This window comes from Chaetomium strumarium (genome assembly GCF_033439665.1).
Source record: "Chaetomium strumarium strain CBS 333.67 chromosome Unknown B0T15scaffold_6, whole genome shotgun sequence".
NCBI classification, from domain to species: Eukaryota; Fungi; Ascomycota; class Sordariomycetes; order Sordariales; family Chaetomiaceae; genus Chaetomium; species Chaetomium strumarium.
This window is the reverse complement of record NW_026944434.1, coordinates 1999984-2022453: the sequence shown is the minus strand read 5'-3', so window position 1 is coordinate 2022453 and position 22470 is coordinate 1999984. Positions and strand designations below refer to the sequence as shown.

At 57.3% G+C, this 22470-nt stretch overlaps 8 protein-coding genes and 1 non-coding gene across 9 annotated transcripts; 4 read left to right on the top strand and 5 right to left on the bottom strand.

The window, feature by feature from the left end:
* The first annotated feature begins 940 nt into the window (after nucleotides 1-940).
* On the top strand, nucleotides 941-2527 carry B0T15DRAFT_540162 (kinetochore Sim4 complex subunit FTA2-domain-containing protein). Its single transcript, XM_062869772.1, has 2 exons — nucleotides 941-1540; nucleotides 1642-2527. The coding sequence occupies exons 1-2, from the start codon at nucleotides 1334-1336 to the stop codon at nucleotides 2407-2409; spliced, it is 975 nt and encodes a 324-aa protein (XP_062719196.1). The 5' UTR covers nucleotides 941-1333; the 3' UTR covers nucleotides 2410-2527.
* Nucleotides 2528-2902: 375 nt separating this feature from the next.
* B0T15DRAFT_438943 (RXT2-like protein) lies at nucleotides 2903-4882 on the top strand. The gene is made up of 4 exons (XM_062865878.1): nucleotides 2903-3055; nucleotides 3124-3245; nucleotides 3306-3468; nucleotides 3531-4882. Exons 1-4 carry the CDS (start codon nucleotides 2980-2982, stop codon nucleotides 4670-4672), a joined length of 1503 nt encoding a protein of 500 aa, XP_062719195.1. The 5' UTR covers nucleotides 2903-2979; the 3' UTR covers nucleotides 4673-4882.
* Nucleotides 4883-5454: 572 nt separating this feature from the next.
* On the top strand, nucleotides 5455-7952 carry B0T15DRAFT_273997 (major facilitator superfamily domain-containing protein). Its single transcript, XM_062863493.1, has 3 exons — nucleotides 5455-6873; nucleotides 6955-7194; nucleotides 7276-7952. Exons 1-3 carry the CDS (start codon nucleotides 5745-5747, stop codon nucleotides 7725-7727), a joined length of 1821 nt encoding a protein of 606 aa, XP_062719194.1. The 5' UTR covers nucleotides 5455-5744; the 3' UTR covers nucleotides 7728-7952.
* Nucleotides 7953-8177: 225 nt separating this feature from the next.
* Nucleotides 8178-9234, bottom strand: B0T15DRAFT_495968 (DHS-like NAD/FAD-binding domain-containing protein; the record flags this gene model as incomplete). The annotated part of the gene is made up of 3 exons (XM_062867138.1): nucleotides 8178-8776; nucleotides 8843-8948; nucleotides 9013-9234. 3 exons carry the CDS (start codon nucleotides 9232-9234, stop codon nucleotides 8178-8180), a joined length of 927 nt encoding a protein of 308 aa, XP_062719193.1.
* Nucleotides 9235-10392: 1158 nt separating this feature from the next.
* Nucleotides 10393-11915, bottom strand: B0T15DRAFT_274003 (glycoside hydrolase family 16 protein). The gene is made up of 2 exons (XM_062863494.1): nucleotides 11680-11915; nucleotides 10393-11614 (listed from the first exon to the last, which is right to left on the bottom strand). Exons 1-2 carry the CDS (start codon nucleotides 11771-11773, stop codon nucleotides 10539-10541), a joined length of 1170 nt encoding a protein of 389 aa, XP_062719192.1. The 5' UTR covers nucleotides 11774-11915; the 3' UTR covers nucleotides 10393-10538.
* A 2254-nt stretch (nucleotides 11916-14169) lies between these two features.
* Nucleotides 14170-14255, bottom strand: B0T15DRAFT_t175. The gene has a single exon. It is a non-coding gene; the product is annotated as a tRNA-Asp (tRNA).
* A 698-nt stretch (nucleotides 14256-14953) lies between these two features.
* On the top strand, nucleotides 14954-17005 carry B0T15DRAFT_273935 (major facilitator superfamily transporter). Its single transcript, XM_062863491.1, has 5 exons — nucleotides 14954-15424; nucleotides 15508-15538; nucleotides 15613-15657; nucleotides 15742-15772; nucleotides 15833-17005. Exons 1-5 carry the CDS (start codon nucleotides 15125-15127, stop codon nucleotides 16962-16964), a joined length of 1539 nt encoding a protein of 512 aa, XP_062719191.1. The 5' UTR covers nucleotides 14954-15124; the 3' UTR covers nucleotides 16965-17005.
* B0T15DRAFT_273936 (uncharacterized protein) lies at nucleotides 17006-17351 on the bottom strand. The gene has a single exon (XM_062863492.1). It carries the CDS (start codon nucleotides 17263-17265, stop codon nucleotides 17047-17049), a length of 219 nt encoding a protein of 72 aa, XP_062719190.1. The 5' UTR covers nucleotides 17266-17351; the 3' UTR covers nucleotides 17006-17046.
* Nucleotides 17352-20572: 3221 nt separating this feature from the next.
* Nucleotides 20573-21790, bottom strand: B0T15DRAFT_402795 (uncharacterized protein; the record flags this gene model as incomplete). Its single annotated transcript, XM_062865178.1, has 1 exon — nucleotides 20573-21790. One exon carries the CDS (start codon nucleotides 21788-21790, stop codon nucleotides 20573-20575), a length of 1218 nt encoding a protein of 405 aa, XP_062719189.1.
* Nucleotides 21791-22470: the final 680 nt, after the last annotated feature.

Here is a 22470-nt window from a genome sequence, read left to right as displayed (position 1 = left end):
AAGTAATCACTATCTTAGGATTGATGGTGTGATGTTGGTGGCAACGTCGATATTGATGCTTTTAGCTGCATCTCAACATGCCAGTGCTAATAAGCCCCCTTGGAATCTTTCACTGGCGGATTTCTTGTCTTGATATCCAATAACACAAAATGCGTGCTACCAGATTTCAAGAGGCTGTACTTCTTCCTTCCAACCACACACTCTGTGTAGACGGCCATCTCCGGCGGCTGGCGTAGGCTTTGGTGGAGAAGATGCCGGGTCTTGAGGAGCAGGTTTTCGCGGCGCTTCCGGAGGCGGCGGGGAGGGCGTTCTTCGTTGAGTTTCCGTCGGGGCGGAAGGGGGGTTCCGTGGAGTTTACCGTCGGGGGCGACGGAGCCTTCCTCGTAGTCGTGGTTGCAGTAGGGCGGTTGTTTCGTTGGTTTGTGGGTTGCGGCGGATGCTTGTGTAAGTACCCAGCTACTAGTACGTAGGGAAGTACCGCCTGGGAAGATTGCAGCAGCCGGTTGAGCTCCAGGCTGTTTGAGACCTGGTGTTGTCTAATGCTGGCCTCTTCGGTGACACGGTTATACTTTTTCAAAGATCTGACACTCTCAGTTATCGGTGCGGCCCGGAGGCCCGCCCCTATCTTCCGGTTAATCTTCTGAAGTTTTCTTTCACTTTGCCCTGTGAGCTGCGGCGTTTGGGGCCCGAGGGATAAGTGTCAAGGTGTTCCGACTCCGTGTCACCTGGAACGAAGGACTTGTTGGTTTCGCAATAATGCAGAGCTAAGGTAGGCATACTGATCAACTGATGAAGGACTAAAGCCTAAGACTGAATTACACGTAAGCCTTCACCAACGCATAGGTAGATTCTCTTATCCGACAAACTGCTAATAAAAGAGACCTGGGGACGGACTGTCCGAGGATGAATTTACTACCTGCACCCCATAGGCTGATCATCTGTTCGTGGCTTGTCGTTAGCGGGCCGTCTGTCACCAACCATTACAATAATAGCAGATGGGCCCGCTGCCACGCGACCAACGGACCACGGTCCCAACCAGACCACGGAGAAGCAACCTGCAGAATCCCTTTCGAAACCAATGGCCGAAGGTCGCCACCTCTCCTTCCCATCCCACACATCGTCACAACATTCATGTGCTCTGATTTCTTGATCTCCGTATCATATGTCTCCCAACTTCACGGGCGCAGTTCTCCAAGCTCAAACCCCAGGTCCCTAGCCGCCCGGCAAGCTGGCCACTGTCGCTCAAGTCGTCCGTTCCCAAAATACGTTTTGGGCGAAGCAGCATTTGCAGGAGACAACACGGCATTATTTTGGCTAAGTTCATGAGAGAGCAATGCTTTCATTAACAGATTTCATCCTCAGTCCTCCTCTTAGCCCTCCTGTCCCTCTTCCCCAGGTGCCGGGTCCTAAACTCATACCGTTCACTCCTACCGCGCATGCCGATATCGAGTTCATCAGGAACCTCGGCCGTCCCAATGACAAAGATACTCGAGTTTGGAAGGTCAAGATCAACAAGTGTGGACCCTTTGCTCTCAAGATGGTGCGTTATTCATATTCCGCGCACGTGACGTACACTACCTAAGGTAGGTAGGTATGCACCATGAGCGGCGAAACCTGACTTATGCACTCGGTCACATACAGTTCTTCTTTAACAGTGGGGAGCATTTGGAGAGATCTCCGGGCAATTACCTCAACAACCACCCTCTTGCAAAGCGCCAGTCTTACGTCGACTATCTTGATCCCTTCAACTGCGAGTGCCGCGCCTATGGTCGGCTCAAACAAGAAGAGCGCGAGGACCGTGCCATCAAGGCCTACGGCTATCTCCTCATTACCCCGGAGCAAGAAGCGGAAGTGACGAGGAGAATCGAGGGTGACCCGGAGATATTCGATGAACTCCACGGCTCGCACCAAGTACTCAATGGTGACAATACGTGGCGCCGATATGAGCAATACCGTGGCCACCCCATCCGAGCCATCGTCAAACAGCTCGTCTCCGACGACGCCGAGCCATTCGGGGTCGCCGACATCCCCCACCTATGGTCTGACCTGGAGGAACTTCACAAGCCGGGCATCCTCGTACGGGATGTGCACATCGGCAAATACCTGGGCGGCAAGCTGATTGACTTCAGTCGATCATGGGCCATGTATCATCCATGCCTGGATCGGACTACTCCGTCCCTCCTGCAAGAAATCAGGCAGAGCGAAGCAGAGGACCTGTTTGACCTGCTTATTACGTGGTTCAATCTGAATCCCAATGAACAATTGGCAATTCCAGAGAGGTTGGATTATTGTGTTAATACGTTGACTGACGACGTTGGCTACGATCCGAGGCGCTATAACTGGCGCAAGTGGGAAGAGGATGTCAGGATGGCTGACAGTTATATTGCACATGAACTATTCAAAAGCTAGGACCGTCGAGGTTACTAGTGAATTAGGGCTAGGAGATAATCTAGGCTAGAGGGATGCAAGCAGGAAATACCCTAGTAGTACCTGATTTCCATGATGTGCGACGAAGTAAACTCTCATACCCTCGCCCTGCCTGCAACAACGATGGCTTCTAGTCTTCCGTTTTATTCAAAGGCGAGGTTTCTTGTCCTCGTAGGAGTCATAGCTACTACGGTACTTTCGGTCAAGAAATTCTGGGCCCTTCTAAACTTTAACGCAGACAGTGAACTCGTTATAAGAGAAGGTATGGTTGAAAACTTGAAATACATATTTGTACAACAGAGTCTATTACGCTACTCTCCGAAGAATGCTCGAAAAACCAGGTTTGCACCGCTGCTATGCAGATCTTGGCTCGCGCACCTCTCAAGGCCTGCCCCACCTTACACTACCTGTTATGCCGCTCCTGCCCGCCCTTACCTAACCGTCGTACAGTACCTGCACTCCCGCAACCGCGCTTCGCGACACCAGCTTCTGACAGAACACAACCTCAGGTTCCCGCTTCCACGGCGTGCGCGTCGTCGCAACAGTTTCAAGATGTCGACGCAACAGCAAGCCATGATTATGGAAACCATCCTTGGGCTCAAGAGGGCCTCGAAGCGCAAGGCCTACGGTGCGTTCGCCCTGTTTCCTGCCGGCGCTTTTGTTGCTTGCCTTCTAACAGCTGCGCTTTGCTTGCAGAGTCCGACTCCGACTCATCAATCGACCAAACCACGAACCGCGGCAACAAGCTAAAGAAGCGAGCGAGGTTTGTCCGCCAGGGCCGACTGGCGTCCTCCATGGGCCCGGCGGCATACAAGGAGGTGCGTGCCATTGTCGCGCGACAAGTCGCAAACCTCGGCAGACAGGCTGACGGGACGCAGGTTACGGAACATGCCGGCTACCAACGAGCGATCATAAACCGCAACCCGCCGCTGATTGACGAAGATGGCTACGACATTACAAGCGACGACGACGAGGAGCAGATACAGGAGGCGGTCGCCTCGGCGATGGAGGAGAACCCGTATTCGTCGATCCGGTTGGAACGTTAGTTAAGCGCCATTCGACCTCTGCAGCTCGTCTGGGCGCGCGACACTAACTGGAACTAGAAATCCTGGCTCCGTTGACCTCCGTCATCGATTTACCATCACACCCCACGCTTTCGCGACCGTTTACCTCGAAGGCGCTGACAGAGTTGATTGAACAAGGGCTGGCATTGATGCAAAAGGAAAATGCGGCGCTATGGAAAGCTAAGCCCCTGCTCACCAAGCTGGTTGGTGATAATACATGGGCACCTTGCGGCCTCATGACCGCACCCGACGGCAGTGACGCGTTGTTATTCACCGACACTGTGAGCTTCTTCAACCGGCCAGCGCGCCACGACCCAGCGCAAATGACCGCGCCTCCTGGCATCAGTGGGGCTCCCGAGCCTTTTGGAAACACTTCTACAGGGTTGGCGCAACGAAGAGTAGGCCAGGATGCGCTCGAAATTGAGGCAGCAGTACGGCCTGTGGGGAACACGGAGCAGAATGTAGAGTCAGGCGAGAAAGCGCTCGATGGAGAAACATTACCAGATGCGCCGAGGAGCGTCAACGGCGAAGCCCACCCTTCAAAGGGATCCAGTGCGCCAGGAAACCCCGTGAAGGAACCACAAGTCAACGGCAGACTCGATCACGGCGACGAGAACAAGGACGGACCTATCCGAGTTGATGGCGAGGGGCTGAACAAACGAAATAACGCTGAGAGTGAGGATACGGAGATGGCAGTAGCTGCCAGCGTCGGCCCTACCACAACAGCGCAGCGGAACACGACATTACCAACAGCACACCCCATGATCCCACCCCCCGACATACAGGTACAATCTGACGCCACAGAAACCCCCGAAGAGCTGTTCATTCATCCGCTCTTTCGCCTCCCACCAGCGGCGCACCCTGACCGGGACCTGGGCCTCCCCGAACAAGAGGCCGAAGAGGTGCGGCGGCTGCTGCTGCTGTACGTGCAGAAGCAGGAGGAGATCTGCCGAGGGACGAAGCGGTTATATGAGGGGCTACTCAAGGCGGATCGGTACCGCAAGACGGTGTGGAGGTGGGCCAAGGCTGAGGCACACTGCGGGCCAAACCGCGACATGTCGGACGGGGAAGACTGGTATGACAAGGAGGAATGGGGGTTGACGGAGGACCTGAAAAAGGGGGAGGACGAGGTGGAGGAGGACGCGGCGCAGCCGCAGAAGAAGACAAGGAACCGGAAGTGATCGGAGTAAAACGGGATTCGGGGGTAGGCGCTCGGAGCTACGAGACGATGGTTGTGGTTGTCAGTCAACAATACGAATCTGGTGGGATTGCGTCTAATTGGTTCGTTGGAACATGCTGGTGATGCACTAGAGCTGAGCCCGGAAACAGATTAGGGAATTCTTGATGCACGATTATTCGGTACTCCAAGTCATCACACACTCACACAGGCCATATGCGAAGTGCTGGAACTAACAAGGTCCCAGAGAGCCACCATCCTGTTGGGACGCAACAGTCAAGCGCCAACCAAACAATGCAAAATTTCTAGCCTTGGCGCTGAGGTTGAAAAAAACTTCTCGGCGGAACAAGAACGCCGAGCACCGAAAGCATTCCGACTTAGAAGCATGCAGCCAAGCCGTACCCGGGTAAGCCCGCCCTTGCACCGAGTCGGCGGGTGCAATGTTGGACCAATTGCCGTGTCGGGGAAGCGAGCCGGGCGCCGCACGGGCATCTAACCAACATTGCGGCTTAGCGAAGTCACCAATGCACGACTCTTCCTGACTTTTCCGTTCAGGTCTGGAACACCGGCTGCTAGCCACCCTGAACCGTGCCAGCAGCTCCAGCTCACTAAACTGGGGAGAAAGAAGCAAGGGCAATAAGAGATGGAGACGATGCGGGTCAATCCGTTCTGCGAGGAGCTCCGAGGGCCGAGCCAGGGCCACCCCGCGTCTTAGTGAACCTGTGGTTCTTTATCAGATCGCTGGGAGCTTCGAGCTATGGGTACTAAAGGGGGTTTGTGACGTCGTGAGTCTGGGCGTTCTGCCGCCGTCATCATTAACTTCATCAGACATAACCTCAGAGGCCCATCTTGGTGGTCTATTCTGCTCAATCTCCAGTGCCTTCGAGTCTTGGCTTTGATCTTGATCACGAACTCTGACGCAGCGCTCTGGTTGCCGTATTTGGACGGCATCCGCCACCACACTTCATCCCGGAAACGGCCGCTCAGACGGTTTGACATCAACCAAAGGTACCTAGGCTACCGTGACTGCCGCAGGCATATTTTGTCTCTTCTTGACCCCCCTTTTCCCACATCAGATGGTCTCGTCAGCCACCAAGATGACGGACAGAGACAACATGACAACCGACACAGAGCCCGAGAAAACGACCCCTTCGGGGCGGGCCTCTCCCGGCCCTGACCCTGCGCCGAGCCCAATCCCGAACGTCAAAGCAACCACTACTGCCGCCACCACCACCACCAACAACAACAGCAGCAGCAACAATGACGACAATGACGACCCATTCGCCTCCACGGGCGCCGGCATCGACAGCGCGGACGTGGTGTACCCGACGGGGCTCAAGCTCGTGCTGATCGTCGCGTCGCTGTGCCTGGCCGTGTTCCTGGTGGCGCTGGACCAGACCATCATCGCGCCGGCGCTGGGCGCCATCACGGGCGAGTTCGGGTCGGTCAAGGACATCGGCTGGTACGGCGCCGCCTACCTGCTGACGACCACGGCGCTGCAGCCGGCGTACGGGTCGCTGTACCGCATGTTCAGCGTCAAGTGGACCTACCTGGCCGCCGTCTTCCTGTTCGAGGTGGGCAGCCTGGTGTGCGCCACCGCGCCGTCCAGCGATGCCTTTATCGTGGGCAGGGCGCTGGCCGGTGTCGGGACGGCCGGGTTGTTCTCTGGCGGTATTGTGATTCTGTCGTATACCCTCCCGCTGCGGCAGCGGCCCATGGCGTTCGGGCTGATCGGTGCCATGTGGGGGATCGCGAGCGTCGCGGGGCCGTTGCTGGGCGGTGCCTTTACCGACCATGTGACGTGGCGCTGGTGCTTCTACATCAACCTGCCGATCGGCGGCGCCGCGATGCTGGCTCTGTACCTGTTCCTGCGGATTAAGGTCACGCGCAACGCCGCCGGCCTGACGGTTGTCCAGAGGATCCTGAGCCTGGACCTGCCCGGCACGGCGATGCTGGTGCCGGCGATTGTGTGCTTGCTGCTGGCGCTGCAGTGGGGGGGCACCGAGTACGCGTGGAGCAGCTCCGTCGTGATCGGGCTGTTTGTCGGGTTCGCCGCCATGATCGTCATCTTCATTGGGATCCAGATCTGGAAGGGCGATAAAGGGACGCTGCCACCGCGGCTGTTCAAGAACCGGGATGTCCTCTGCGCCATGCTCTTCGGCTTCTTCTTTGGCGCCGGCTTCTTCCCGCTGCTGTACTACTTGTGTAAGTGAACTTCTCTCCTTGTGGTGTACTCAAACCCGCAAATAATGGAACACCGCATGGTTGGTGCTGACCGTCCATCAGCGTTGTACTTCCAGGCGATTCAGCACGACACGGCCGTCCAGGCCGGCATCAAGCTGCTGCCGATGCTGATCGCGGTCGTCATCAGCTCGGTCAGCTGTGGCGGCCTGATCAGCGCCGTCGGGTACTACAACCCCTTTGTCCTGCCTTCCATGGTCCTGTTCACGGTCGGAGCCGGCATGATCACCACGCTGCAAATCGACAGCCCGCTCCGGGTCTGGTTCGGCTACCAAGTCATTGCGGGTATGTCCTTTTCCTGACTTCAGTTGTTATTACCAGACCCCCTTAGCTATCCATCATATCTGACTTATTTTTTGTGTCCAGGTCTCGGCATTGGCGTCGGCTTCCAGACCGGCGTGCTCGTGGTGCAGAACAACGTTCCCCACGAATGGATCCCCCAGGCCACCGCCTGCGTGCAGTTCTTCCAGGCCATGGGCGGCGCCATTTTCATCGCGGTCGCGCAGGCCGTCTTCCAGAACGGCCTCACCGAGCACATCAAGCGGGACGTGCCCGGCATCCCGCCCGAGGTCTTCATCCACAGCGGCGCCTCGCAAATTCCTCAGCTGCTCGAGGAGATGCAGGCTACGCAATACCTGGGCGCCGTGCTGAATGCCTACCTCCAGGGCCTGCGGAACGCCTTCTTTATTACCGTTGGCTGCGCCGCGGCTTCGTTTGTGGCAGCGTGTGGGCTCAGCTGGAAGAAGATCCAGAAGAGAAAGGCGCCCGCCGCAGCAGAGGCCGAGAAGGGCGAGGCGGATGTGGAGAGTACGAAATAGTGCCAGGCTCTGTGTGTGTGTGTGTGTTGAGTGCCCAGGATTTCAGGTTTGGGTTTGGTTTGTACGAATAGGCGAGACGGTGTTGGCAAACGCCTGGAGTTTGGCAAGCGGTGCGGGTGTTACAGAAAAGCTAGATACCCTACTCTTGATCCTTTTGAATATAGTTAATACATATAACAATTACATTTGCGTTTAGTGCAAGTTCGGTATATTGCCTTGTTTCGGAATGTAAGTCCTATCTATCGGTGTCCTGTTGTCAGACACCGACGCATGGTACGTCTGTCTCCCTTGACCCTCGTCCCTTACGACGCCCATGCCTTGACCGTAATAGTGCTATGCACTGTAAAACCTAAGTAGTCTTGCCGCTCGCATCATCTATAGCCCTCATCTTCCCCAACTCTCAACCCCGGAACTCCATACACTAAACCAACACAACATCCCCCCTGAGGTTTAGGTCAAACCCTCAAAGGTCCCATCCTCCCCGACCTCCCCAATAACAGGCTCCAACAACCGCGGCAACACCTCCGCGGCGTCCCCCGCAAACGCGAAATCCTCCTTCTTCAAATTACGCACATTATGCGGTAGCTCAGCCTCCAAATTGACCGTCACGACGCTCGTCCGCCCCTTGGTCCTCGCCACCTCGGCGAAGCCGGCGGCAGGCCACACCACCGAGCTGGTGCCGACCACCAGCACCATGTCGACCTCCCGCTCGTCGATCCACGCATAGATGGAATCGAGCATGGCCTCGTCCAGCGCCTCGCCGAACCACACCACCCCGGGCCGCTGCAGGCCGTTGCCGCACTCTGGGCAGTGCGGGAGCTCCGAGGCCGGGATGTGCGGCAGCGGCTTGCTGGTGTCGAGCAGCGGGTGGATCTGGTCGGGCGAGCTGGGCGCGTCTTCCGCGGCCGGCGCCAGGGCCGGGCAGAACGGGTCTGAGAAGTTGGCTGGGTCGGACCAATGGCAGGTCTGGGAGGAGCATTTAATGCTGAAGAGCGAGCCGTGCAGGAGACGGAGTTGGGAGGGTGGGTGGCCGGCGCGGGGATGCAAGTCTGGGAGAGGGGTGTTAGTTTCGGGGAATAACTAGTGGAAATGGGGGAAAGAGGGCGGGAACGGACAGTCCACGTTTTGTGAGAGGCAGAGAAAGTCTGGGTTCTTGCGGGCGAGTGCTGCCAGGGCGTAGTGGCCTGCGTTCGGCTTGGCTTGCAGTGCCATGTGCCGTCGCTGGTTGCTCATCGTCAGTCCTCTCTATCGTGCGTCCCCCATCCACTTCAATTCGGCTACTCACATAGGCATAAAACATCCACACGAGCCCCGGATCCTCTCTGAAAGCCTCTGGGCTGGCCAGCGTCGTGGCCTTGTAGTTTCTCCACAGGCCGCCGGCGCCGCGGAAGGTGGGCAGGCCGGACGACGCCGAGAGGCCGGCCCCACACACGGCCAAGATCCGCTTGCTCCGGGCGAGCTTGGCGTGGAAGGCCGAGACGCTGTTGTAGTCGGGATTTGGGGCCATTGTCTTGGACGGGGATGAATAAATTGAGAAGAAAGCGCTAAGCGACCGGACAACTGATGATGCGGCGTTGTTGCGCATTGAGTTTTGTAGTCGAAGAACTTGTGTGAAGCTGAAGCATCTTCAGGCAGCCGCAGTGCACGGACAAACTGCCCCGCACTTGGTCGATTCATGAGCTCATCAGTTCACACCTCATCGCAATGATGACGGACTGCTTCAACCATACAATTCATCTTATTACTTACGTACTGAGCCTCCTATGTTAATTAAGCCTATTGACACTCAGGTGATGGGAGCAGAAGGCATGTTAGTATGGCGTGGGTTGCTTACTGACACTGACCCTTCCTCCGGCTGCCATATTGGGGGCCTCAAGGTAAAACAATGATTCAAATGTATGCCTTCAGAATGCAGTCATGTTTCAACTCTTATTGCCCAATGGACATCAGCGCCGGCCTTGGCATATTGTGATGTGATACTAGGTATCACTCCGGGTTTCACCATGGCGAAACATCCCTAGACTGTGCCACCGAACACAACATCATCGTCAGGGGTAACACCACATGTCACCAGAGTGCAGAACTGACTCAACTGAGTGAGACAGAAATAAGTGGCCAGCGCAGATGGTACATAATGTATCACCTAGCCTTCGACAGAATCTAGAGATCTAGTCTAGTCTAGCATGGAAAATACACCGCTGCCGATGTAGGGAAGAGAAATAACAGCAAGACCGCTTTCCATAGGTATCGGTATCAATGATGCTCAATCCTCCGCGAAAAAAGACCATCCATGCCGCATCGCTTTATGTAGAAGCCCCGATAACCACCAACCGCCCGCCCCTCAAGAATCCCATCACTTCATCACGACCATCTTGTCTTGTACATACACACAAATGCCGCATCTACACGTCGTACAATGCTGCATGCCATAGAAACCGTTCCTTCCCCCCCGTCATCCCTGATTTACCCCGTTACCCTCCACCCCACTCCGGAAGAACTTCCCCTGGCGTGTGCGCGTAGCGTGATACGTCTGTCCTTTCCCTCGGCGACCGGTATTAAAACAACGGTAACATGGTATATAATCAGAAGGAGTATCATGGGGGCATGCCGTCGTGTGAGCTCGTGAGCCCCCGAGTTGGGTTCAACCGGTTCCCAAGGGCAAAGGAGGTTCAGAAGACGGGCAAAAAAATAAAAGGATCGTGGGAGAAGATGTTGAAAATAGCACCGGTCCTCCCGCGAAGAAAAAGAGAAGAGACCAAATTACGGCAACAGCCAGCGAGCTCTCTGGCGCCCTCGATCTAAGCTAGCGCCTTAGAGGACCAGGTAGCCGAGGAGCGCAGCAGCGCCGGCTGCAGCCAGGTTGCCACCGACCTTACCGGCGGCGCCAGTAGCAACGCCGGTAGGGGCAGTCGAGACGCTGGAGGCGGCAGTGCTGGAGGTGCCGGTGGAGGTCTCCGAGGCACCGCTGTCGCCGGACCCGCTGGTGGTGTTGCCCTTGGAGCCGGCGCTGTTGGTGGTCTGCGAGGCCGAGGCGGAGGACGAGGTGACGGTGGTCAGGGTGGTGGCGGTCGAGCTCGCGGTCGACTTGGAGCTCGCGCTGGTGCTGGTGGTCTTGGCCGAGGACGAGGTGCTGCTGGGCTTGGTCTCGGAGCCGTCGTTGATCACCTTGATGCTCTGCCAGTGGCCGCTGCGGTCGCCATAGACGTACTCAGTCGCCCCGGTCGCGCCCTTTCCGCCCATGAAGTCCTGAATCTTGACGTTCTGGTAGTAGCCGTCGAAGGGAGCCTTGGAGAAGTCGGTCAGGCCGCCAGCCCACTCGATGGTGCCCTGGGGAGCATCCTTGCGGCCGGCAACCCAGGTGCCGAGCTTGATCTGCATGGGCGTCTGCGGGTAGCCGGAGCAGCCATCGACACCGGTGTTCTTCAGCGTGCGGACGACGTTGCCGTCAATAATCCAGTCGAGCTGCTCGGGGGTCCACTTGATGGTGTAAGTGTGGAATTGGTTGATGGGGTCCGCCACGGGCGAAAAGCCACCGCGGTCATACACCTCGGTGCAGCCCTTGCTGAAGTAGTTGGTCTGGACCTGGGTGGCATCACCGCCGAGCCACTCCCAGTCGATCTCGTCGAGATCGTCCGACTGCAGCACGAAGCTCGTCACAACACCCACACCCTGGGAGGCCCGCACCGTCACGTCGACCTGGCCGAAGAAAATGTACGCGTTGCTGCCGATGGTGGGGGCATCGGTTTCCTTGCTGATCGAGAAGACGGCACCAAGGTCCTTGTCGTACTTGAGGGTAGTGCCGTCGGCGTTCTTGAAGAAGCTGTTGGCGCCCTTGCGGAAATCAATCTCGACGATCTTGGCGCCAACGGCCGGGTCGGGAGGGCAGTCTGCATAAACGCCATCTTGGTCAGTAACTTGGGGTTTGGTGCGCCACAGCGGGATCGGGACTCACCCTTCTTGGTGGGGTCACACGCGGTGTACGTCTGCGCTGAAGCCAGCGAGGCAGCGAGAGCCACCGTGGTGGCTGTCAGGAACTTGGAGAACATCTTGAACGTGTGCAGGTGCTGATGTAGGAATGGTGATGGGGTGTGTGTGTCTGGTAGGGTTCTTGGTGTATTAAAAGATGTAGGGCAGAGCCAACAAGGCGCAACGCTAAAAGCGAGTGTAGTTTATAAATGGCAAAAAATGAACGAGAGACAGGAGGTTGCTGAAGCGACTGAATGCCACGACGAATCCCGGGCTTGTGGCTGAGGGTCTGCTGATGGCAGCTGTTGCGATGTAGGACAAGGGAAAGAGAAGGAGCGATCCGATCCGGGGGCCCATCACCACTTTCAATCAACTCTCTGGTTGCCTTTCCTGGTGCCCCAATCCCCACACCCAAGGCTCGGTCGTGCTTCGTGTTGGACCCCTGGATGTTCCTGGGGCCGCCGAGGGAGACTCGGACCCTGCAGCCTGCTCGTACGACGGTTCACTGTCATGGGTTTGTCACCTGCAAAGTCCGTGCAGGGACCAGACGCCGTGGCTGACCGGCCAATCGCGTTGCGCTCAGCCGCCAGATCAAGCGTGCCCGCGCAGGGTCTCCTCCTCCAGGCTGACTCGGCTGAGCCATTTCGGCTTGGCGGGCTCGGCGTGATGCATCCACGGGCGGTTCAATAATTCCAATAAAATACGAACCGGTCACCGGACCAACAACACCGGCACACATCACCCGGGCAGTCGCCCGTTATGGTACCGTCGCCTCGGGAACAGCCAGCAAGATCCTGATGCACGGATCCTCCCGAATCGCGATGCCGCTCGGCCTACACTACGTTGTACAACTCCCTAGGACAGATGAGACTATTTTTGCATCCCCCCATATTCGGGCGCTACGTGTGTGTGCATGACACGGCGGCGGCGACCCAAGTGTTGCCAGCCACATCGGGCTAAGCGCTGGCGCTGTTTCTTGTCGAGGAAATGAGGGCCAAGCGAATCGTGGTTCCCTTGCTTGGCCGACCGCCAGCCTACGGTAATGGAACCGATAGTCCATGCGCCCGAACCCGAACAGCACAGCTGCGCGAAGGAATTGTGGTGCCTTCGCCAGTCGCAGACGTCGACCTGAGCGAGGTACAAAAGCAGTGGACGTTGTCATTCCCGCCGCTTTGCGCTCTCACAATCTCATTGCTTTCATATAGTTGTGTCTCGTACATGACATTATCGATGTCCTGCCGCGACCACGGCGGCGCGCCGAAATCCCGGAAAGTCTTGGCCAATGTGGACCAAAAACCCCCTTGCCCCTGCCGATGATCCAGTGCCTTCTTGCCCCACGATGCACGCTGCAACCTGGGAAAAGTCGTGGAGGATCACGCAAATCGGTCCGCAGGGGAGGGATGCCAACCGGCGGCCAGTTGCACAAGCCCTCGGTGCTTTTTAAGCACGCCCAGACCACCGAAACACAATGCGGGCAAATCCCCATCCTCGATGGCTGGTTCCCCTCTTGACACTGAAACCGTACCAACCACCAAGCAAACATGAAGCAAATGCTTGAAATCCCCCCTTTTTTCCTGAGCGACTTCAAAAAGGGAAGGTGAGTCGGAGACCCCTTTCATGCCGGGATGTCGAAACAAGCACAACGGTATCGGTAGCGAAGTTTCAAGATCTTCCGTTCACTTACCGGTTTCACTCGTCGCACACGATGTAAAGAACTTGAAGACTGAACGGGAGGAGGCAAGAAGCTTCATGGCAACGTTCCATTAACGTTAACGGCGCCCTGTACCACAGTACGTACATACATAAACTGCCTGAGTCATGAGTATCAATGCGTCGCAGTCTTGAGAGTCTCAATCCCACACAAACTTTGTTGGGTGCCGAGTCAGCAACAGTGGGGTTGAGTTATCGTATTCAACCTTTTCACGAGATGCTGGGCATGGGAAGAAATGCCTACTTGTTTTTTTTTTACGAGGAGGGGGAAAAGAGAGGCCATTTTTATAACTCGGGTGCCGGCAATTTCACGATGTCGTTATCTTTCGGTCAGGGGCGCTCTGACCTCTCCGTGGTCAGCCCTGCGACCGGGGGCCTGGAGAAGATGGAGTCGTCTGTCAGCAAACTGTGTCCTCGTCTCGCTTGACCGACGATCACCAGCAGGCATGTTGAGAAGTCAAATGATCCGAGTGATGACATCGACACTTGCTTCGAAAGTGTGTTATATCGAATCTCTCTCTGAGCCGTCTTGATTCAGGATGGCGGCAGAGTTTTCGACAATTTGCTACCAATAGATGATAATAAGAGGAAGGAGTAATGCAAGGAACTTGTGCTTCAGTGTGTTTCTCAAAGCCCCGTAGCTCATTTTAACGGATATTGCTCGGACTTAGCAGGCAAAACGCGACGCAGCCAGGGTTGGTGGGCGATGTCACATGCTTGCAAAGCAATAATATTGTGTCCAGAGCTGGACAAAAAGAGGAAAAATCTCTCCCGCCGGGAATTGAACCCGGGTCTCGAGCGAAGTCAGATCGAGGTGACAAGCTCACATACTGACCACTATACTACGGAAGACTTGCAGGTGTGGGCACCTGCCGTAGCTGGTTGGTTGAGCGGACAAGCGAGTTCTAGATATATCAAGCAATCAAAATGCCGTGCCTCTTTTGCCATTTTATTCCAAACGGTCACCTGTCCTCTGATTCCTCGAGTTGCTGGTTGGAAACGCTGTGATGCATGGCACACAAATAAGCAAGTGGCACCCGAAGGTCCCGTCTGCTACTCGCTTTGTGTCCCTGCTACATTGGCGGAGAGAGAGAGCAAAGATATCGACAATCACCCAGACTGTGCCGTTGATGCTGAGAATACCAGCCCGGAGGACGGCACGGAACGGAGGCTATCCACTCGTACTCCGGGCCGGGCCAAGCTTCGGCCCTCCGGCTTGGCACGGTCTCGTCCGCCCCGGCTACTGCCTGAAACGTTCAGCTGGCGCCGTTCTGATTCGTCCAGGCCTTAACATCCTACCACGGCTGGATGGTGGTAGCATGCCAGTATACACTCAGTTCGGGTCATGACATGCACCTTCCAGGTTGTATGTACCTTACTCAGCCCGTGCTGGCCGCTGACAAAACCTTAGTGCCTTCAGTTTGTACCACAAAATCGCGGATTTGCTGTATTGTGTAAATACGCTGAGTCAAATCGACACCGGAAATGCCGATCTCAGCGCCCACTCGCGAATGCTTCCCCGCCCCCGCTCCCGCCGGTTCATGCCCACCGCCGATCCCTCCTCGATGGGGTGTCGGTTGGTTCCCCGGCGACGGCTTTTTCTCTCATCGTGATTCTCTTTCCTACAACCTTCAGGACATGACCGTCCCTGCTTCCGTTTCTCTCTTAAATACTACCTCTCCAACGTTCGCGTCACTTGATGAACCCTGGGGGTTCCGACCATGAGCGAAGCCGACTTCTCTGCCGCGGCGAACGCGACGCCGGCAGGCGCGGAAGAAGAGGCCAAGGCGCCACCGACGAACTCCGAGGAAGACCAACAACGAACTCGTGTTGCAGTCCTCACGGCCGCTGACCCGATTGATCCCGCGGTCGAGAAGCGGTTGAGGAGGAAGTTTGACTGCTCCCTGCTGCCTCTCGTCTTCGTGGCGTACTTGCTTGCCTTCCTGGACCGTTCGAACATCGGGAACGCTGAGACGGCGGGGATGAGTGCTGACTTGGGTTTTGACGATGCGCACTTCCAGGTAGGTTGATGGGGTGTGTGGTTGGGACGAAAGAGTTTCTGGGACACGGGGCTGATGACGGGAGCGGGGGAGCGGGACGGCAGTGGCTGCTCACGATATTCTACATCCCATACAGTACGGCCGCCCTTCTTTCTGGCTACCTCAAGACCTGGAATGTCTTCTTGCTTTCTGACCAGTTCCAAATCCAGTCCTCTTTGAATGGTGCGCTTTGATGTGGAAGTTGGTACCACCGCGTACGTTTCGGTCATCTTCCCCTTGGAAAAGCATACCTCCGGAGCATAGGACACTAACATTGGGGGGGGGCGGGGGGGCGCCAGATATCTGGGCTGGCATCACGGTCATGACATGGTTTGAGACGCACTTGCATCGAACTTCTTCCAGGGACGTAGTAGCTGACGGACGATCTAGGGGTCTCGCATCGACTCTTCAAGCGGCGGCCTTCAACTGGGAGGGCCTCATGGTCTGCCGCTGGTTCCTGGCCATGGCCGAGGCCGCCTTCGCCCCGGGCGTGCCCTACCTCCTCAGCTTCTTCTACCGCCGGAACGAACTGGGCCTCCGGTGCGGCATCTTCCTGTCGGCGGCGCCGCTCGCCACCACGTTCGCCGGCGCGCTGGCCTCGGCCATCACATCCAACCCGCATATCCGGCTGGCCCCCTGGCGCCTGCTCTTCCTGGTCGAGGGCCTCCCCACCCTGCTCTTCGCGCTGCTCATCTTCCTCCGCCTCCCGGACTCCCCGGACACGGCCCGCTTCCTCACGCCGTCCGAGAAGGCTGTCGCCCGGTCGCGCGCGATCCTGCAGTCCGGGCAGGAAGGCCATGGCCGGCTCGGCACCGTCGACCTCGGCGAGATCCCGGCCGCGCTGGGGAGCCTGTCGACGGTGCTCCCTGCGCTCATGTACTTCAGCTGCAACGTGTCCTTCTCGTCGCTGCCCGTCTTCCTGCCGGCCGTGCTGAGCTCCATGGGCTTCTCGTCGCTCTCGGCGCAGGGGCTGACCGCGCCGCCCTACTTTGTGGCCTTCCTGGTCTGCATCGGCACGACGTACCTCGCCGACCGCACCCAGCAGCGCGGGCTGGCCATCGCCTTGCTGTCCGTGATGGCCGCGGCGGGCTACGTGCTGCTGGCCACGGTGCGGTCGGTCGCGGTGCGCTACCTGGGCGTATTCCTCGCCGCCGCCGGCGTGTTCCCGGCCATTGCGAACATCCTGCCGTGGACGCTCAACAACCAGGGCACCGACACCAGGCGCGGGGCCGGCATTGCCGTGCTCAATATCATCGGCCAGTGCGGCCCGCTGCTGGGGACGCGGCTGTTTCCGGCCGCGGAGAAGCCGTACTACGTCAAGGGCATGGCGGTTTGTGCTGCCTTTATGGGGTTTAATGCGCTTCTGGCGGGGACGCTGAGGTGGCACCTGGCGAGGAAGAATCGAGCGCTTGAGGAGGCCGAGGCGGCTATGGCTGGAACGGCTCACACGGGGGTGGACTTCGCTGCGGCGAAGGGGCCGGTTGAGATGGAAGGCACTGTGGGATATCGCTATGTGCTTTGATACGACTAATAGATGTCGGTGGATCTGCACCTAACATTGCTACGCTTTGTGCGCATCTCTGTCTGACTAGAGGTAGATAGTTCTACATAAGGTGAACCTGATGAAGCAAGTCACTGTGGCAACAAATCACTGGTACATTGCCTAGCTTAGTACTAGTAGTCTGTCGGACCAACACAACAAACTCCAGGAATCCGAGCACATCGTGGCCACAACACAATGCCATAGCCAAAGCAGTGATCAATAGTCCCAGTTGCCCATAGCCGGGGTCCATTGAAAAGCAAACAATAACCGTCAAAGTCATGGAAGAGCCAGCCCGAAAACAAATACTAGCCCTTTGTCCCTTTTACTATGACCAAGTATGGGCCCCAGTGTCGGCAGGCAGCCTTTGGGCTACCTCTACCCAGAGGCTCATGACTCATGACCATCTCTGACATCAATCCCTCCGCCCCTTTACGGCTCCGCGCGAATGGGCATCAAGAACCGCTGACGGGAATCCCTAAAGGAGAGAGAGCCTGGCCCATCACGCCACATAGGCTAGTAACCCAACGGAATCCCGCTGCTGTCTCCTGAGCCCAGGTGGTGTGTGCGAGCCTCCCGCCGTTACACAGAAAGAACACTGGTCCAAATAGCCAGAAGGGAAAGTGAGCCATCACCCTCCATAATGAAGGCAGTGCGCACCTAGGGATTAGACAGGACAGAGAGAGGAGATTGCCAAGCAGTGGCACAGCAGCACGCGATTGACGCCTGACAACACCCACACTGTCATTGCCATTACCATCGCATTTACCATATCACCAATGTTGATGCTGATGCTGACACACCTCGACCATTTGCAGTCCAAAGGATGGTGGGAAGTTCGAGGCATTCACCCCCCGCGGTCTGTACTCCAAGCCTTGTGCATATTTTGAACTTTGCAAGCTGGGAATGTGGTGACGGGTAGCACAGCAGGGTCAATCTGTAACAAGGGTCGTGATATCAGTCTCGACCATGTCAAGAACCAAGGCGCTCATTAGGTAGTGGTAAACCATATCATTCGTGCCATCTATGCCGCGGGGATATCGCGCTGATTTGGATTGTTTAATGTTGTCCCATGTCGTATTCCTTCCCAAGACGCCTACATGGGGTTTGAGTGGTAGGTAAGGGAACGACTAAAATCTATACTAAACTGCTGGATGCTGCAAAGGACAGCCATAACGGGGATTGGCCGTCTCTATTACAACCCCCTCAACGCCTTGACGGCAACGAAAGCGTAAGATTACTTGAAAGTGTGGGCATAAGACAGACGCGGGAGGTACTGGTTGGCCAGCCTTACCGTATGGGAACCCCACGACGTGCTGCGGGCTGTCAGTCGACCCTACTCCATGAATCACAAGGTTGTGCTCTCGTGACGTACCTCGACGAGTGCACGTACGGTCAGTGTCAAGGGATGAGAAGGAGGCCGTAAGTGTAGTGAAATGATCAGCTTTTTGTCTCGCTCAGGGGCAGCCCGTGATAGGAGATACCATCTACTACATGCCCCCGACGCCGTTTTTACGCACTGTGAGGGATGCCGTAGCAACCCTGGTCGACCTTTATTAACAAGCAGGTAGTCAACCCCGTTCGGAGAGGAGTGCTCCCAGTTGTTATGCATTAGTACCCGAGACCATCATTAGGAAAGGTCCTCGGTCATCAGCAGGGCTGGGACAGGATAAGGCATCATTAGCACTTGCGGCCCTCCCCGGATCTACATCGCGTTGATGTTGCCTCTCGTCGGCGGTCGTCTCGTATTTTGGTCTTGCCGACTTTGACGCCGTCCTCAGGAACAGGGAAGTCGTGGGATGGTGATGGCTTAGGCCCCCCTCCCATGACAGTGACTCGACATCCTGACAACGCAGCGCGGTGCGGCTCTCCAGGCATGGACAGCGAGCATGGGCGGTACACATCAGGTATAGTACGGAATACATATATTACAAACACGCGGTTGGCTGCGGGCTGCAGACCCAACACGGGCGGGAAGCAAGGACTCAGGCATCCAGACGACACCAAACAGCTGGCCTTGCGGAGCTCGATGTCCTATTTCCCCCCCCCCCCCCGACGTTTTTTGCGTGGGGGGTCACCATGTTTGCTCCTTTCTGCATCTACTCTCATGCTAGTACACCTGAAAGTCAAGGGATGGCATGGCACCCTTCGAAGCTAAGCTCAAGTCCCTGTAGGTAGTCCTCCGTATGCCCAAGCGGGTTCTCCGGAACTGCCGTGACACACTCCATCCGCATCGTGTGAGTAACGGCAGCCGTATCATCGTCCAGCCCGACTTCGGCCTTGATGGGACTGTTTTCTGGTTTATGGCACATACTTAGTACTCGGTTGCCTGGAATACTTTATCCTGTTGTTTCTAACAGCTCCAGCTCCAAGTCCTCTGCGTCGCCACACGCGGCGGCATCGTCGACGGAGCATGTACTCTTTATCTGCACTTACCGCCAACAGCTATTAGAAAAGAAAAAAAGGGGCTACCGGCACCCTGGCAGTGCAACTGATGTCCTGCTCTGCGCCTAACCCGGCTCTGCGGTTCCCTCCCGGCCTTGTATTGTACATTATCTCCTTTGTTTACCGCCTTCCAGGTTGAGTCATGAGGTCTTGTCACCCCTGTTAGTCAGAGGTACATGCAGTTACACGTACTAGTACGGTACAATACAACATTCAGTATCGCATGTGGCGCACCGGGAGCCTGGTTCCGGGACATCGGCGCACCACGCGGCTACACAAAGACGAAAAGGGGCTTTGATCTACGCAGATTCAGCAGCCAGTTTGCAGTCAAGACAGGGGTGGCAGCCAAGCCCCCTGAGTCACTTCACAGTAATCCGTACCCGGCTGTGAGACAGTTTGCTTGGACGCCATCAAGCCTTCTTCGAGAAGACCGCCCAGTGGCTGACGATCTGTCGGCCGATCTCACTGTGATGCTACCCAAAGGCTGCATGGTGTTTGCTTTGAGCTCAATGCCATAAGCTGAATGCTTCTGCCGGAGCCCGCCGTCATCCCGCAGCAGTTGAACCTCGCAGGTGACCCGGCTGTTCTCGACGACATGTAGCTGTCGTACTCGAGGACTGTGAGGGTGAGACGAAAACGTTATAGATCGACGGAAGTCAACATTCCACCTTTCCACTGCCTTCACGAGTCTAGCCATTCTCACCGCCATGAAGGAGACTGGGAGGCAAGCATATCAGGAATGGGAACTGGGACTAAGGTGCAATGACTTGAACTTTTCGTGCGGTAGCGACATGAGAGATGAGAGATGCGTGTATTGATCCATGCATGAACCCTATATGCGTATCCCCTATTTTTTGTCCCTGCAACGCCGCGAGGAGAGCGAAGAGAGTGAGAGAGATGGAGAACCATTTATCTCTTTTTGCCCCGTTCCTATCAAATGAACGCCTGTTTTGCCCATGTAAAACCCCCTTTCCAACCCGAGTGGCTTCCCATGCAGTCCGTCGTGTAGGAAGTACCAAGAAAGAAAGTAAAAATAAAAAAAATGGAAAGGAGAACCCCTTTCGCAATGCAGCCAAGTCATCTCTACCTTACTCTCCCCATCCATTACATCACCCCCCTCCCCAACTTCACCATCATCCAGTCCATCATGAAGAAGAAGAAGAAGAAGAAGAAGAAGAAGAAGAAAGCGACTTCTCCAGCATAACCAACTCCCGATACCCCTCCTTCCAAGCCCTCGCCTGCTCGCCCGTCGGCCGCGGCAGCGGGCTGCGCGCATACCCGCCGTACCCCATCCAGGCCTGCAAGCCGTACTTGACGCCCACCACGCCGCCCTGGATGGCCGTCCAGTCGCCCTGCGCAACCACCTCCTGCAGCGCCTGCGCCTCGGCCACCTGCCCGCGCCGGAACAGCTCCATGGTGCGCACGCACGCCCGCGGCGCGATGTTGGCCAGCCCCGCGAGGATGCCGTGCCCGCCCGCGACGAGGGACTGCAGCGTGAAGTCGGCCGAGCCGGCCAGGACTAGGAAGTCGGGTCGCCCGGCGACTGGGTCGTGGGCGTCGGCGTCGGCGTCCTTGGTGGTGGTGGTGGTGGTGGTGGTGGTGGTCATCTTACGGGTCGCGGCCGCCACGCGGTTCAGCTTGCCCGTGTTGCCGCAGGTCAGCTTGACGCCGACGATGTTGGGGTGCGCCGCCAGGCGGACGATGGTGTCGGACGACAGGTCGAGGCCGTTGACGGCGCCGGGGAAGTTGTAGATGATGAGCGGGACGGGGGAGGCGTCGGCGACGGCGGTGAAGAAGGAGACGATTGTCTCGGCGGACGGGGCGAAGAGCGGCGCGTAGTAGGACGGCGGCAGCACCAGCGCGTAGTCGCCGCCGGCTTCCCAGGCCTCGCGGCACAGCTGGATGGTCTCGCGCGTGCTCTGGGCGCCGCAGCCGACGATGATGGGCATGTGGGCGAAGCCGGCGTCGTTGAGCGCCTTGCGCGTGGTGGCCGTCACGAGCTGCCGCTCCGCGTGCGTAAGGTGGACGGCTTCGCCGTTGGAGCCCTGCGTGGCGAGGCCCGTGACGCCGGCGCGCGCCAGGCGCACGGCGTGCCGCGCGATGGTGTCGGTGTCGATATCCTCGGTCGCCTCGTCAAAGAAGCACATGGTCGGCACGTAGACGCCCGGCACCAGCGGCCGCGTCATGTGCAAATCTGGGGCGTCCGAGGCGGTGCTGCAGGAGCTGCTGATGGGGGAGTGCGGCTCCATCGAGCCCAGCCGGCCCGGCAGAAGGCTCGAGGTGACCACGGGCCGGTATGGGCCCCGGTTGAACCCGGCAGAGTAGCTGCTGCTCGGGGAGGGAGCATCGTTGTGGGGAGACATGGCGGAGGGTACTAGTACTAGTAGCGTGGTGATGGTCCGGTGTATAAGAGCAGAAACCAATAAGGAGGTGTGTGGGAGCCTGTGACCACGCGAGACAATGAGGGAGACCCTCGGAATCCGTGGGGAGGACCAGAGCATATTTGTATACATGACGATCTGTTGAACAGTTCAACTAGTAAGGCGGAGCGTCTGACGAGGTGGACCGCCGTCTCGATCACGGGGGTCAGAAGACGACAAGAGACAGGGAACGGCAGTCATCAATGGGCAAGGATCAGGGGCTCGTCCGCTGCCCAAAGATACGGTATCGCACATACCGGTGGATTTCCTTTTCTCGTGTCGTCTGGGAAGGCCTACCTAACCTATGTACAATACATACACAGTAGATGCAGCGGGCGGCCGCTGAGAGGACGAACTCGGTGCAGACTTGGGCCGAAAATGGCGCCGCGACGTGGTACCGAGCAACGGCTTGCCTTCGAATGTACCGACGAGGTCAATCTGACCGCTGTCCGGATACAACTGGGTACCCTGTAGAGACTGTTGGCACGACGGAGCACAGTGTGAGCACCAGAACCGGGCCAGGCCCATCCAATCCGGGGGCGTTGCCTTGCCCGGTCGGGCGGACAGGCTAGGTCCCAGGATCAGCGGGTGCCGAGTGTGGGGGTTAGACGAAGTTTGCTTGC

What these genes read in the sequence shown, in the direction of transcription:
- B0T15DRAFT_540162 (XM_062869772.1), top strand. Translation starts at nt 1,334, where the DNA reads ATGCTTTCATTAACAGATTTCATCCTCAGTCCTCCTCTTAGCCCTCCT. An exon ending in GACCCTTTGCTCTCAAGATG is followed by an intron (nt 1,541 to 1,641) that starts GTGCGTTATTCA and finishes GGTCACATACAG; the next exon opens with TTCTTCTTTAACAGTGGGGA.
- B0T15DRAFT_438943 (XM_062865878.1), top strand. Translation starts at nt 2,980, where the DNA reads ATGTCGACGCAACAGCAAGCCATGATTATGGAAACCATCCTTGGGCTC. An exon ending in CTCGAAGCGCAAGGCCTACG is followed by an intron (nt 3,056 to 3,123) that starts GTGCGTTCGCCC and finishes CTTTGCTTGCAG; the next exon opens with AGTCCGACTCCGACTCATCA. An exon ending in TTCGTCGATCCGGTTGGAAC is followed by an intron (nt 3,469 to 3,530) that starts GTTAGTTAAGCG and finishes AACTGGAACTAG; the next exon opens with AAATCCTGGCTCCGTTGACC.
- B0T15DRAFT_273997 (XM_062863493.1), top strand. Translation starts at nt 5,745, where the DNA reads ATGGTCTCGTCAGCCACCAAGATGACGGACAGAGACAACATGACAACC. An exon ending in CCCGCTGCTGTACTACTTGT is followed by an intron (nt 6,874 to 6,954) that starts GTAAGTGAACTT and finishes ACCGTCCATCAG; the next exon opens with CGTTGTACTTCCAGGCGATT. An exon ending in CGGCTACCAAGTCATTGCGG is followed by an intron (nt 7,195 to 7,275) that starts GTATGTCCTTTT and finishes TTTTGTGTCCAG; the next exon opens with GTCTCGGCATTGGCGTCGGC.
- B0T15DRAFT_274003 (XM_062863494.1), bottom strand. Translation starts at nt 11,773, where the DNA reads ATGTTCTCCAAGTTCCTGACAGCCACCACGGTGGCTCTCGCTGCCTCG. An exon ending in GTGTGACCCCACCAAGAAGG is followed by an intron (nt 11,615 to 11,679) that starts GTGAGTCCCGAT and finishes GCGTTTATGCAG; the next exon opens with ACTGCCCTCCCGACCCGGCC.
- B0T15DRAFT_273935 (XM_062863491.1), top strand. Translation starts at nt 15,125, where the DNA reads ATGAGCGAAGCCGACTTCTCTGCCGCGGCGAACGCGACGCCGGCAGGC. An exon ending in GATATTCTACATCCCATACA is followed by an intron (nt 15,539 to 15,612) that starts GTACGGCCGCCC and finishes TTCCAAATCCAG; the next exon opens with TCCTCTTTGAATGGTGCGCT. An exon ending in GTGGAAGTTGGTACCACCGC is followed by an intron (nt 15,658 to 15,741) that starts GTACGTTTCGGT and finishes GGGGGGCGCCAG; the next exon opens with ATATCTGGGCTGGCATCACG.
- B0T15DRAFT_273936 (XM_062863492.1), bottom strand. Translation starts at nt 17,265, where the DNA reads ATGACTTTGACGGTTATTGTTTGCTTTTCAATGGACCCCGGCTATGGG.